General features: G+C 45.2%; 1 protein-coding gene across 2 annotated transcripts; it reads left to right on the forward strand.

Moving 5' to 3' along the window:
• Positions 1-4,859: 4,859 nt before the first annotated feature.
• Positions 4,860-11,615, forward strand: TNFRSF18 (TNF receptor superfamily member 18). 2 transcript variants are annotated; one of them, XM_027702772.1, is made up of 6 exons: positions 4,860-5,148; positions 6,558-6,692; positions 7,763-7,850; positions 8,765-8,859; positions 10,151-10,288; positions 10,987-11,615. In XM_027702772.1, exons 1-6 carry the CDS (start codon positions 4,974-4,976, stop codon positions 11,139-11,141), a joined length of 786 nt encoding a protein of 261 aa, XP_027558573.1. In that variant the 5' UTR covers positions 4,860-4,973; the 3' UTR covers positions 11,142-11,615. The 2 variants fall into 2 exon arrangements, with proteins under 2 accessions (XP_027558573.1, XP_027558572.1); XM_027702771.1 differs by having other exon boundaries at positions 11,009-11,615.
• The last annotated feature ends 3,180 nt before the right edge of the window (positions 11,616-14,795 follow it).

Raw genomic sequence — 14,795 nt, forward strand, 5'->3', positions numbered from 1 at the left:
TAAAGCCCTGAGGGTTTGGGGTGAGGGTTTAACTCATTTTATGAGTTCTGCCACATTGTCTGTCTCTCCTGGGCCAGGTGAGATCCTCCCTGAGGGACAAAGGGAGCAGGAATTAGGCACTGCAAGACCTCAAGGTCTGGCAGCCCCAGCCTGTCACTGCAAATCCTCCAGGTTGGCCTAAAAGCAGAACTTCTAGGAAAAAGGAAAAAAAAAGGAAGGAACACAGCAATTTGAAGGAACACAGCAATTTTATCTCCTGGTTTCAGACAGCAGATGAATTCTTTGCCCTCCAGCTTTTTTTCCACCCCAGTCTTTGGGCAGCACTGGGTGAGCTGTCACTGCTGGGGGGGTGTCCTGGGGGTGTCCTGGGGGTGTCCTGGGGGTGTCCTGCTGTCCCTGTGCCACCCTCCCCGTGCCCCCACTGCAGGGCTGAGCTGCACCCCGGGCTCTGCCCGTGTCCCTCCAGGCTCCCTGCAGCCCAGCAGAGCTGCTGCTCCACCCCAGGCTCACAGAACTCATTCCCTGAGATGGGAAAGCACCTCTGGGATCTTGATTCCAAACTTTGACCCCTCCCCACCTCGTCCCCCAGCCCAGAGCACTGAGGGCCATGTCCAGCCTTTCCTTGGGCACCTCCAGGGCTGGGGACTCCAAACCTCCCTGGGCAGCACCTTCCAGTGTTTAACAACCCTTTCCATGAGGAAATTCCTCCTGATGTCCAACCTGACCCTCCCCTGGCACAGCTTGAGGCTGTTCCCTCTTGTCCTGTCCCTGTTCCCTGGGAGCAGAGCCCGACCCCCCCAGCTCTTCCCTCCTGTCAGGGAGTTGTGGAGAGCAACAAGATCCTTCCTGAGCCTCATTTTCTCCAGGCTGAGCCCCCCCAGCTCCCTCAGCTGCTCCTCCCAGGGCTCATTTTCCACCCCCTTCCCCAATTCCACTGCTTTAAACTCCCTGCTGTGCCAAACCCCTTCATCTCTTGGTGCTGCCCCAGCAAAGGGCTTTTTCCTCCAACTCTGACAGACAATTGTTCCCCAAGAGCACAACCCCTCAACAGGATGTGAATTCTTGCAGGTTCTCGTGGAGTTTTTCCACAGTGGCACGAAAATAATTGATGAGCTGGAGCTTACGAGGCAAATTTGGGCCCAACAAAGCCCCGGTGGCATGAAAATAATTGATGAGCTGGAGCTTACGAGGCAAATTTGGGCCCAACAAAACTCATTAGTCATTCAGCAATTACGCAGATTCACGTGAACAGCCTCTTACAGGAGAACTGGAGGCTTTCTTTGGTCACCCCCTTATGGGTAATCAGCAAAAACTCAGTGTCAGGAAACCGAATATTCTCTTCTGATGACAAAGTTCTCTCAGTGCTGACGTGATGGCCAAGCAGTGGCAGTAAAGCTGCTGGAGTGCCAAGAACTAATTTTGGGGTTGAGAAGTGGTTGGTGCTATTTTTTATTTTGGTTTTATTTTGGTTGGTTTTGTTTTTTCCCCCTCAAAAAAAGATCAGTCACTTGGGCAGGTCAGCAGTGGCCAAAAAAGGAACCTGGTTCTTCCTTCAGGTCTCGTCCCTGAGCACTCCTTGTTGTGTTCTGGGTGCAGGTCAGCAGGGAGAAGGGATGAGGGAGGGTCTGGAAGAGCGTTTTCCCTGTTCCATCACAAGGTGCATCTCGATGTTTGAGCCTCAATTTGCCCTGAGCCAGGTCTGGGATGGACAGGGGGGGCTGGAACAGAGTCCTTTCCCCTGGGGAGGTCAGGGTAGGAAGTGGAGCCCTGATTTTGGGGTCTGAGCTGAAATGTCACCTTCCAGCAGAGACAGGTAAGGCTGAGAAACCCCAAAGATTTTCAAGCCAGATAGTCAGGTTACCTCTGAAAGGTCACTGCTGACTCTAGAGCTTTAGACTGGGCTTGAACAACTGTTGTCTGTGATCTGACTGGAAATGTTCCACCATCTGACTGTGCCATTACCACTGTAATGCTTGAACAAGAATGAAAAACACATACAGAGCAATTTTTTTGGGGAAAAAAAAGACCTAAAAAAAAGCCCCAAACCCACCCAACGGTCCAAAAGAGAGAGAAAAATAAATAAATGATCTGATAAACACCAGGTGTCAGGTACCAGCTGGGCCAACTGCCTGCAACCCCTTGGGTACCACCTGTGGGCTCAGTGGGGCCCTCAGAGGTCCCTTCTTTGTTCTCTGAGCTAAAAAATTCCAATTAATTGGGTGTTTAGGCCTTGCTGGTGGTTGTTGTTTGGGGCTGAGCTCCAAGGGAATGAGCCCTGGCAACACCACCCTGCCCTTGTCTCTTCTGTCTCTTTTAATTAAAAATTAAATCCCTTCATTTTAAACAAATATGCTTGATAAAACTCCAGGCAGAGAGAGAAAAAAATACTCTGGATAGAAAGAAAGGCTGGGAGAGCTGGGATTGTTCAGCCTGGAGAAGAGGAGCTTTGGGGGGACCTGACTGTGGCCTTCCAGGACCTGAAGGGAGCTGACAGGAGAGAGAGACTGTTCCCAAGGACAAGGTGAAATGGCTTCAAACTGACACAGAGGAGGTTTAGAAGCAGAGATTGGATATTAGGAAGAAATTCTTGGCTGTGAGGGCGGTGAGGGGATGGCAGGGAATTCCCAGAGAAACTGTGGCTGCCCCATCCCTGGAAGTGTCCAAGGCCAGGTTGGAGCAACCTGGTCTGGTGAAAAGTGTCCCTGCCCATGGCAGGGGGTGGAACAAGATGATCTTCAAGGTCCCTTCCAACCCAAACCATGCTGTGACTGTGCTCTACTGATGAAGATGAAGGTGGTGAGGCATCAAGAGAAAAGGTGTGGAGAGACTTGATCTTCTGCTACTTCCGTTTTCCCCCATAAAATCCCCCATCCCATGGGAGTTACGGTTATTCCCGTGGGTTATTCCAGAGGGTGCTGCTGCACAGGGCACCTCCAAACCTTCCCCTGGCTGCCCAAGCACGGTGGTTGTGCTGTTTTGGGAAGAGGGATCCTGATTTAGGGGGCTGAGCCAGTGGGGTTCCCCGTTGGGCACCGGTGGCAGCGTGTCCCTGTTCCCTGGCACAGGACAGCAGCAGGGCTGTGTGGGAAGAGCAGGGGATCCCCTGGGTGGCAGAAGCACCAAGTAGGAGGCTTTTGGTTTCTGAAACATGAAGAGTTGTCCTTCTCAGAGCATTATGTGGGAAAATGTGGCAGCAGAGCCCCGTGTCCCCCGCCAGCCTTGGATGTCACCCTTGGATGGGAAGGTTTCACTCAAAGAGCACAGGCAGCTCTGCAGCAGCAGTTTTAAAGCTGGAAGGGGGTGTTTGCATGTCAAACCTTCCTGAGGGTTTGCAGCCCATGGCAGGAACACCAGGAAGCCATTCAGGGATCCACCACCATCCAGGGGGATCCCTGGATGGGCCAAAGACCAAGCGAAGGGTGTGTTGAGTGACTTATTCTCTGACTGGTTTATTCTCTGACTGGTTTATTCTTTGACTGGCTTATTCTTTGAGATCCAGGAGTGAATCTTCAGGTAGAAAGTGCAGAGCACTCTGAAGGAAGAGCAGTGGTGCCTTGTGGGAAGTTAATGCAGGCTTCACTGGGTGTCTGTTTAACTCAGGAATTAGCAGGACAAGTGTCACAAGCTGCAGACTTGGCATTTTCTACAGCTGCTCCTCCCAGCTCTGACTCTCCCGAGCCTTGAATCCAAGGTGATCCTGCACCAGAATTCCTCTGTTCACTTGGGAATGGGGTTGGATTTTAAATAGTCTTCACTGTGCCCATGTAAAAGCAGCCACAAGCTCCAAGATTAAGAGCAAACCTGGGGAACAGGGGAGGAAGGAGGGGACAGGGGGAAGCAAACTGGGCACATTTCCAGCAGAGATGGAAGTCTGTGTGTGTTTGTATTTGTGTCAGACCAGACATTTGGGAACCGAAACCCAGCAGCAGGTGATGATCACAGGCAACAAGGCTCTGCCTGGGTACAATTCTGCTGAACAATTTGCACCCCAATCCCAGGGGGGATAAATGGTCTCTGAAGAGCCCAGGGCAGCTCTTTCCAGCCTGGCTCCCAGGGCTGAGCTTGCAGGATTCCTTCTCTTGGTTTTGTGTCTCCTGATCCAAAGAGAAGAACAGGGAACAGAATGAGAAGGTCTGAGTGGATGGATGAATGTCCTGGACATTGCAATCTGATGGGTAAACCCTTGAAGGTTTCTAAATTTTTTGGGAACTCCAAGTTGAAACTTGTTCTGTTGGAGAGGAAGCACCAAGATGATCCGAGGGATGGAGGAAAGGCTGGGAGAGTTGGGATTGTTCAGCCTGGAGAAGAGAAGCTTTGGGGGGACCTGATTGTGGCCTTCCAGGACCTGAAGGAGCGACAGGAAAGATGGAGAGAGACTATTTCCAAGGGCCTGGAGTGGCAGGACAAGGGGGAATGGGTTCAGACTGACAGAGAGGAGGTTTAGATTGGATATTAGGAAGAAATTCTTGGCTGTGAGGGTGGGGAGGTGCTGGCATGGAATTCCCAGAGAAACTGTGGCTGCCCCACACCTGGAAGTGTCCAAGGACAGGTTGGATGGGACTTGGAGCAACCTGATCTGGTGGAAGGTGTCCCTGCCCGTGGCAGGGGATGGGACTGGATGATCTTTAAGGTCCCTTCCCACCCAAATATTCCACGATTCCATGAATCAAACAGCCTGGCTGTGCTGAATCCACCCAACCACTTAATTTGCTTTAATTCCCAGTTTTACATGCACCTGCAAACCCCTTGGAGGATCGTGCTGCACCTCAGCCTCACCCTGCTGTTCTCTCCCCGCAGTCACTGGTGTCAGACTTGGTGACGTGCCCGAAATCACTTCCCCGCCCCTCCAAAAGCAGGAAGAGCGAGGCCACAAAAAGCCCAGCACCTGCCCCAGAGCCAGGGGAAGGAGCCCTCGGGCAGGACAGCCCTGCCACAGCCCCCCCTGCCCTGCTTTTGGGTTGTCTGCTCCAGACATGACGCCCCGGGCGAGGGGATTTGGGCCCCTCAGGGCTCTGGTTCTGCTGGTGCTGCTGCTGTGCCTGGGGCTCTGGGCACAGCAAGCCCTGGCACTGCAGTGCCAGCCTGGGGAGAGGAAAATCACCAGCAAAGATGCAGAGAAATGCTGCCCCAAATGCATCCCGATGGAAGGTAAGGGAATCTTTGTGTTTGCCAGGGGAGGTTTGGTTGTCTGATTGTGCCTTGAGGAGCTGGACCTGCACAGAGAGGTGGGAAGAGTTTCCTCTGAGCCCTAAATTCAGGAGGTGCTTTGGATCCTCACCAGGGTAAGTGGAGGGGCAGCTCTGCTGACCAGAGACAGGACTCAGGGAACCCCTGGAGCTGTGCCAGGGGAGGTTTAGGTTGGATGCCAGGAAAAGGTTCTTCCCCCAGAGGGTGGTTGGCACTGACCAGGCTCCCCAGGGCAGTGGGCACTCACCTGTGCCCATCTCAGAATGCAAGGACAAGGTGATCATTGGTTCTAACCTGTGTTCCTGCCTGATCTCAGGGTGATGTTGGATTTAGAGGGTAGGTTTAGATTGGATATTAAGAAGAAACCCTTCCCTGGGAGGGTGGGGAGGCCCTGGCACAGGTTGCCCAGAGAAGCTGTGGCTGCTCCATCCCTGGGAGTGTCCAAGGCCAGGTTGGAGCAACCTGGGATAGTGGAAGGTGTCCCTGCCCATGGTAGGGGGTGGAACAAGGTGATTTTTACAGTCCCTCCTGACTCAACCCATCTGGTGGTTCATGATTTTAACTCCCCTGTCATTTTAAGTCAAATTGAGGCAGCAGAGGTGGGAGGGGGCAGCTGCAGGACTGACCAGGGGCCATCCTGGGTCTGGGAGGCTGCAGGACAGAGCAGAGGATTCTCATGGCCCCTTCCATGGTCCCAGGACCAACCATTCTGTTCTTTAGTGCTGAGCAAGGGGGGGGGGGTTTCAACCAGAAATTTGCACTCACTCCACACCTCCTGGAGCTCTGAAGGTCAGGGAGAGGAGGGCAGTTGGCACAGGAAGGTGTGGGCATTCCCCTGGTGATCCTGTACATTCCACCACCCATCTCAGGAGATGATCTTTGCCACTCTCTGGGGGTTTTTAATCACACCACTGACCCAGCCAGCATTTCCATGCAGTTTTTTTTTTCCTTTGACAGTTACTCAGCTTCAGGATTGAGCAGATCTTTCCTTCTTAACCTTTTCTTCTTCATCTTTTCCCTGCTGCCTCAAGGGCTTGATGCTGTTCAGTGATGGGCTCAGGAGATATGAGCAACCCTTTGCTTTCATGAGCCCTCAGAACTAGAGGGGATATTTTCTCAGGGCAAGCAAAATTCATGACTAAACTCCTCTGGAAACAGAAGGATGGAGGGTGGGAAAGGTGCTGGTTTAATGGCTTGGGTTTAGACCCAGTTCTGCCAACAGGTATAAAAATGTGAGTGGTGCTGCTTTTGGGCCCCAGCGTGATGGGAGTGACATCTTCCTGGTATCCATTTATTCCAGGGATTATTCCCAGCGATGGGAATTTGTGGGCTCTATGGAGAGGCAAGACTAAGCTCTTTCTTTTTGGCAGGAGGCAACGACCTGTGCCAGGGCATCGAGGACCACGAGTGCAGGTGCCCCCAGGGCCACAGCTGTGGGGATGACAACTGTCTGTACTGCAGGAAGCTGCCAGAGTGTGCTGAGGGACAGGAGCTCACCAGGATTGGTAACTAAACCAACACCAAACTCACTCCAAGAATCTGCCTGAGCCTTGGAATGTCACTGCCCTTCCCACTTCCTTGTGTAGAATAGATATATAATGTGCTAGAATATATATATAATATGCCTTGTTATGCTTTTAATATAATTAATATAATTAATATAATATAGAATATATGATAAATATTATATATGACATATAAAATATATATTGTAAAAATATATATAATAAATATATCTAATATCTAATATGTATTATATATATTATATATATTATATATATTATATATAATATATATTATATATATTATATATATTATATATATTATATAAAATATATATAATAAATACATATAATATCTAATATCTACTATATAATATATAATATTATATAAAATAATATATAATGTTATATATTGTATGTTATATATAATATTATGTATAAAATATATATAAATAAGTTATAGACTTTATTTTTCTCTATTATAATATAATATATAAGATATAATATATAATATATATTGTAAAATTTATATTATAAATATAAAATAATATATAAAAATATATATAATAAATTTTTATATATAATATATGGTATGTAATATCATATATAATATGACATATAATATACATAATTATAATACATTTTTATAAATATATAAAAATATAATATAATATATCATAAATAGAATATAATAAATATTTATATCTAGATAATATTCCTTAATAAGCTTATTAAACTCCCCTGCTTTTGGGGAAGCTCAGGGAGAGGTGTGGCCTCTGTGCCAAACCCCCTTCCCTGTTTTGTAACCAACCTTCCCCTTCCTAAATGTGACACTTTCACTCCCGTGCTCAGACATCCAGGGGTACTTTCCTGCCTGGAAAAGCCCAGAGGAACCTGTTTGAGTCCCTGTGGCCTCTGAACTGTCAGATCAGACTCTGCCCCTCTGCCCTCCCAAAACTGCTGCTGAGCCTCCCCAGGGGCTGCTTCATCCATGGAGGGAATTCCTCCGGCTCTAATCCCACATTTCCCTGCAGGATCTGAGCTCTAATCCTTCCCCTTCTCTTTTCTTGCAGGAGACACAGATTACACGTTCAAATGTAAACCCTGTGGGCCAGGAACTTATTCCAATGTGAAGAATGGCTTGTGTAGGAACTGGACTGAGTATGGATTTATTGACATTTCCCTGCTTTGAAAATAGGCATTAGAATAATAATAGTAATAATCATTACTAGATAATATTATATCGTGATTAATATTAATTATTATTTAAATATCATATTATTATTATTTTATATTATTTATATTCTTTATATTAATTTATAGACAATAGTATTATTTAATGTTATTAATATTAAATTAATAACTTGAATGAATTATTTATTAATAATGTTAATTGTTATTGGTATTTATCTATTAATATTTTAATAATTAATTAATGATTTAAATTACTATTAAACCAAGGATTTAATTACTATTTAAATAATATTAATAATATTGATATTTTAAAATTAAGATTAAATAACATTTAATTAACCATGATATTATTAATATATTGAAATTAATATCAATTAATATTTAAATACTTAAAATTTAATTTTTAGGTAATATTAATTATTAATTAACATTTAAAGAACAATTACAATATTGAATACTGGCATTGGAAAATAAAACCCAATCAAAGACAAGATCACCAATGAGATTAACTGATGAGCTTTTAAAATTAATCAAGATGTGTCTCTTCAGGCTTTATAGTCAGTCTTAAAGCAGAATTTAAGACAAACTGCTGGGTTTTCAACTTGCTTCCAAGTCAAGCTCAGACTGATGGAAAAATTATTCCAAACAGGGACATTATTCCAAACTGGAAACAAAGAAAGTAAAGAAAATGGGAATATAAAGCAGTTGTGATGTGGGGGAACAGCAATAACTTTACCTGCACTGCTGTAAAAGGGGATTAAAGGAAACAAGCTGTGGGAAGAGGGAGGGAGGGAAAAAGGGGAGCCAAGAGAGGAAGGAGGGGAAAGCAGGGATAAGGGAAAACAGGGATATTCCAAATGTGCCTCTCGTTCTTCTTCCAGCTGTGAGAAGTCTGGGTTTGTGACCCTCAGCCGAGGCAACAGCACCCACAACTCCCAGTGTGGAGTCCTTCCTTCTCCCAAGGATGTGGAGCAAGGTACCTTCTCCCCAGGATTTGCTCCTTTGGGAATTCCTCCGTGACTCTTTCTCCCCCGGAGCTCGCTGCCCTGGGAGCTGGCTTTGGGAATTCCAGCTGTGTTCCCTGCAACTTTAATCGTGGAATTGCTGACCTGGGCAAAGATCCAAAGCTCTGCCAGTGACACAGGTAGAGGAGAGCCCAGTTGTCCTTGGATGGAGCAGTTTATTAGAGTTTTCCATTGGAATGCTCCAGCTGTTTTGCCAGGTTTCCTTAGGAAGGCAATGGTTTGGTTCCCTAACGAGTCTTGGCCGAGCCCAGGGCGCCCAGACCTGGAATTCCACGTCTTACCACGGATCAAATGACAGAGTTTGGGGGTCCTGAGGACCTCCCAGCCCCCAAACTCCTCTGCTCCTGCCCTTTCCCACCCCCTTCTCCTTCCAGGGAATTGCTGCCTCCCAGATCCAGGCCCGTTATCCAAAAATATTCTCAGTTCTGCCGAGACAAACTGCAGAAATGATGCTGCTTTCAGCTCCTGGGAGGCAAACACAGGGTGAAAATTTGGCTTGTTGAGGTGCTGGGCAGGAAACATTGAACCCCAATCCTTCCAAAAAACCAAACAGAGGAGACAGAACAGGTGGGAGAGACCTTGAACAAGGAAGAGATGAGGAGGGGGGATTTGCAGGAATGGTTCTCACAGACAGTGATCCCTGGGGGTCCCTCCTAACTCAGCATATTCTTCCTTCTCTTTCTAATTTCTATTTCTTATTTCTAAATTCTAATTTCTGTTTCTATTTCTACTTCTATTTCTATTTCTAATTCTAATTTCTATTTCTATTTTCATTTCTAATTTCTATTTCTATTTTCATTTCTAATTTCTATTTCTTTTTCTGTTTCTCTTTCTGTTTCTCTTTCTGTTTCTCTTTCTGTTTCTCTTTCTGTTTCTATTTCTGTTTCTATTTCTGTTTCTATTTCTATTCCTATTTCCATTTCTTTATCTATTTCCCTTTCCCTTCCCCTTCCCCTTTCCTTTTCCCTTCCCCTTCCCCTTCCCCTTCCCCTTTCTTTTTGCTTCCTTTTCTTTTTTCAGTCCCTTTCCTGATTTCTTTTCCTTTCCCCCTTTTATTTCTCCCTTTCTTTATTATCCTACAACTCCACTACACCCTTGACTTGGAACTCTCACTCCTTCCTCAGGAACTTATTTTCCCCCTGAAAAACTAAATTAACACCTAAACTTCCTTGAAACATCTCCCCTTTAACAACAGTCTGGGCACATAATTCCTTAATTCTGATTAAATCTCTTTAATTGCAGATCTCCTGCCCTCCAGCTCCCTGTCCACCACCATCCTGGCCATCCTGACGGCCGTGGCCGTGTTCGTGCTCATCCTGCTCACCTTCCTCCTGCACTTCTGCATCTGGACCCTGAAGGACAAATATTTCGCAGTTGAGGGTAAGGACACCCTTGGGGGCTCTCCAGGGGGCTGAGTGGGATAAATGAAGCTGGAATAAATGGAATTCATATGGATTTACCAAGCGGGTTTGGGGCAGGTCGCTGAGCGTCACTCAGGTCACACCCCAGGGTGGGAAGGGGATCATCCCATCCAACCCCATTGACAGAGGGCAGGGTGAGATGGGATATCAGGACAAGAATCCTTCCCTGGGAGGGTGGTGAGGTCCTGGAACGGATTCCCCATCCCTGGAAGTGTCCAAGACCAGCTTGGAGCAACCTGCTCTAACAGAAGGTGTGGAGTGGGTTCAACATCCCTTCCAACCCCATTGACAGAGGGCAAGGTGAGATGGGATATCAGGAAATAAATCCTTCCCTGGGAGGGTGGTGAGGCCCTGGAATGGATTGCCCAACCCTGGGGAGTTGGGGAAGAGTCCAAGGCCAGCTGGAAGAGTCCAGGGCCAGCTGGAAGAGTCCAAGGCCAGCTGGAAGAGTCCAGGGCCAGCTGGAAGAGTCCAGGGCCAGCTTGGAGCCACCTGCTCCTACGGAAGGCACGGAGTTGGTTTAACATCCCTTCCAACCCAACCCGTGCCATGATTCCACCACCTCCATCCTTCCCTCGGGTTGGGAAGATCTTGGGGACCCCCGAGGCGTGTGAAGACCCTCGTGTGTGCAGTTTGCTGTCCTTGTTGTCACTGCAGACGTGGAACATCACTTCCCTAGGCCGCCGGCGGCTCCGCAGCTCCCGGAGACCTGCAGCATCCAGTTCCCCGAGGAAGAGCACGGAGGAAAAATGGCCGAGGAAAAACTTTCCATGTTGTCCTTCAAAGTCTCCAACGAGCTCTCCAACAGATAAACTGCTGTGGGTCTCTGTGGGAAGGGGGAGCTGAGCTTTCCCAAAGGAACAGGAGGAAGGGGATGGGGGGTGTGAAGACCCACGGCGAGGAGGAGGAAAAGGAGGAGGAGGAGCAGCTTTTTGGGGCATTTTTGGGGTTTTGCTCTCAACAAACCTGGCTTTGAGAAATGAAAATCCTACTAATTTAGGCTGGCATTCATTCCTCTCACAGCTTTTCCCTTTTGCAGAGCGAGTCCTGATGCCCACATTAAGGGAATAGGGCACAGGGAGAGGGAATATTCTCATTCCCTTATTTTTCCCCGAGCTGATCGTGCTTTTCCCTCCTGCCAAACTGCCCTCCTGGTGTTCCCCTGCTCCCATTCCATCCTCTCCTCTGCCATCCCAGCACAAGGTGCTGCTCAGGCCCAGTTCTCAGGGCACAGAGGGATTCCCTTGGGAAGCCACAGCGTTTGCAGGGAAACCAGGGATTAAAAATAAAAGGGATTAATGCTCGTTGTCCTGTCCCTCAGCAATCCCTGTGCCTGGAATATTGGCTCACAAAAGGGACACTTCCCAACACCTCAAATGAGGACCAACCTGCCTAGAGGAAGACATTGGCTTGAATGAGTTTATAGAGCAGGAAAAGACAGTGGAAAACAGGGAAAAACCCAACACTGATTTTTTTTTCCCCTGCCCCTGAAGAAAAAGAACAAAAGTGTTTTTTTCATGTTAGATTCGAGCTCCTCCAGTTTCCTAGAGCTGGAAATGAATTATTCTGCCTGAATTTCGAGGTGCAGCTGGAGTTGGTTGCTTTCTGACACTGATTTCAAACAAGGCTCTACCCTTTGGCTTCAAATAGTTGAGTCTTTTTTAAATATAATTATTTTTTGTGGCTGCATTCAAAGCTCTTTTTGCCTTCTGGTGGAAGCTGCTTGGGGTGGATGCTCCTGACAGAATCAGCTTGAGGCAAAAACGACTCTTTTGAGTTTCAAAAGTGACTTTCCACTTGCAAAAATAACTGTTCAGCCTCCACACGAGGGGTATAAATTGACAAATTTTATTTTTTTTTATTACTGACAAATTTTATTTTATTTTATTTGATTCCTGACAAATTTTATTTTATTTGATTCCTGACAAATTTTATTTTATTTAATTCCTGACAAATTTTTCCTTATGTGAAATTCACTGGAAAAGTGATTTTTTTCCCTCCAAACATGTAGATTCTGAAGTGAGCTGGGGATTGAGCCAAGGGAAGGTGAAAGCATTGGATAAATAGGATAACTTTTATTTTAAAGTTGAAAACTCTGTCTCTGCCCTGTGAGCAGGGGATTTATTATATTTAGAAATCTAAATACTGGTTAATAAAGACCCTCCTTGCCCTGTGTTGGCCCTGGGTGTTCTCAGCATTGTGTGGACTCTTCTTGGGTTTTTTTTCCATGTTTTCAACAAGATTTCTGGTTGTGACCTTTTGTGAAAGGTAAAATAAACTTGAATATTCAACAAAGTGCCTGTGAGATGTAATGAGGAATTTGGAAATTGGGGTTTATTCTTTAGGTGCTCCCATTATCCCTCAGTTTGACTTTCCCAATCCATCCCCCTCAGTTACAGAACTCTGGTTATTCCAGAGACTCCCCCCCCAATTTATTGTCACTGAATTTTCAACCAAATTCTTTTGTCACTGAATTTGAAACCAAATTCTTTTTTAATTGAATTTTCAACTGAATTATTTTGTTATTGAATTTTCAACCAAATTCTTTTCTCACTGAATTTGAAACCAAATCCTGTTGTTATTGAATTTTAACTGATTTATTTTTAATTGAATTTGCAACCAAATTCTTTTCTTATTGAATTTACAACTGAATTATTTTGCCACTGAATTTTCAACCAAATGCTTTTGTCACTGAATTTGCAACCAAACTCTTGTTTTTATTGAATTTTCAATCGAATTCTTTTGTCATTGAATTTGAAACCGAATTCTTTTTATATTGAATTTTCAACTGCATTATTTTGTCACTGAATTTTCAACCAAATTCTTTTTTTAGTTGAATTTTCAACCAAATTCTTTGGTCACTGAATTTTCAATCGAATCATTTTGTCACTGAATTTTCAACCCAATTCTTTTTTTTATTGAATTTTCAGCCAAATCCTTTTGTCATTGAATTTGACATTGAATCTTTTCTTTTATTGAATTTGCAGCCGAATTCTTTTGCCACCAAATTTTCAATCAAATTCTTTTTTTTATTTAATTTTCAACCAAGTTCTTTTATCACTGAATTTGACACTGAATCTTTTTTTTATCAAATTTGCAGCTGAATCCTTTTGTCACTGAATTTTCAGCTAAATTCCTTTGTTATTGAATTTTCAACCAAGTTCTTTTGCCATTGAATTTGCAACCAAATTATTTTTTTTTATTGAATTTTCAACCAAATTCTTTGGTCACTGAATTTTCAACCAAATTCTTTGGTCACTGAATTTTCAATCGAATCATTTTGTCACTGAATTTTCAACCAAAGTATTTTCTTTATTGAATTTTCAACCAAATTCTTTTGTCACAGAATTTTCAATGAAATTCTTTTTTTATTGAATTTTCAACCGAATTATTTTGTCACTGAATTTTCAACCAAATTCTTTTTTTCATTGAATTTGCAACTGAATTCTTTCGTCGTTGAATTTGACACTGAATTCTTTTGTCACTGAATTTTCAACCCAATTTTTTTTTACTGAATTTTCAACCAAATCCTTTTGTCACTGAATTTGACATCGAATCTTTTTTTATCGAATTTGCAACCGAATTCTTTTGTCGCCAAATTTTCACCCCAATCCTTTTGTCACCGAATTTTCACCCCAACCCTTTTGTCACCGAACGTGACGTTCTGCACTTGCACTTCTTTCCCTTTCTGCCTCCCCCTCTCTCATTTCCTGGCCCTTCCCTCCCCCGGTTTTTCAGCTCCCACCACCGAACGAGCAGGAAACCACGGCTGACAAAGTGTTTCCTGCAGAGAAACAGCAACGTTTTGGGGTAAGAAACCCTTCAAGGGGGCTCCCAGCGTGAGGAATAAATTCTGAGTGCCCGGGGGAAGCCTGGCTGAGGTGCACGAGGCTTTTTGGGGGTGTTGAGGGGCCAGTGAAGGCTGAAACAGGCTGAGCTGGGCCTGAATATTCTGTGGAAATTCAGATTTTTCTGCACCGAAGAGCAGTTCCACTTTCTTGCCCAACCATTTGGCTCCTTGATGGGAAAACCAACCCGTTTTCTGGCTGCTTAAAACTCCAATTCCGAGGGAAAACCCCACTGGAGGATTTCAGTGCAAGGGTTGCTCTTTGCATCAAAGGGAACAAAAGCTCCTGGCTCAGAACTGAGAGCTTGGAAAGAGTATTTCAGTTTCCATCAGAAAGAACAATATTTATTGTGCCGTTGCCCTGATGTTTGACTCAGGTGGTGGCTGAATTTTTAGCTCCAATCACAGAGTTTAGGGGAGTTTTGTGGTGGTTGGAGACCCCCAAAAATCCAATTTCCAAGTCCAAACCCCCCTCCCACAACTCATCCCAGTGTGGGAGGGGTTTTCCAGGCACAACACAAGACTCAATATGGGGGAAAAGGGAATTATATTACAATTATTACACAAATCACCTCACCTCTAGGCCCCTCTAGGGGGCAATTTCAAACCAAGACAAGTT

The sequence above is a fragment of the Neopelma chrysocephalum genome, unplaced genomic scaffold (genome assembly GCF_003984885.1).
Source record: "Neopelma chrysocephalum unplaced genomic scaffold, ASM398488v2 Primary Assembly neopelma1_196, whole genome shotgun sequence".
In the NCBI taxonomy this organism is placed as follows: Eukaryota; Metazoa; Chordata; class Aves; order Passeriformes; family Pipridae; genus Neopelma; species Neopelma chrysocephalum.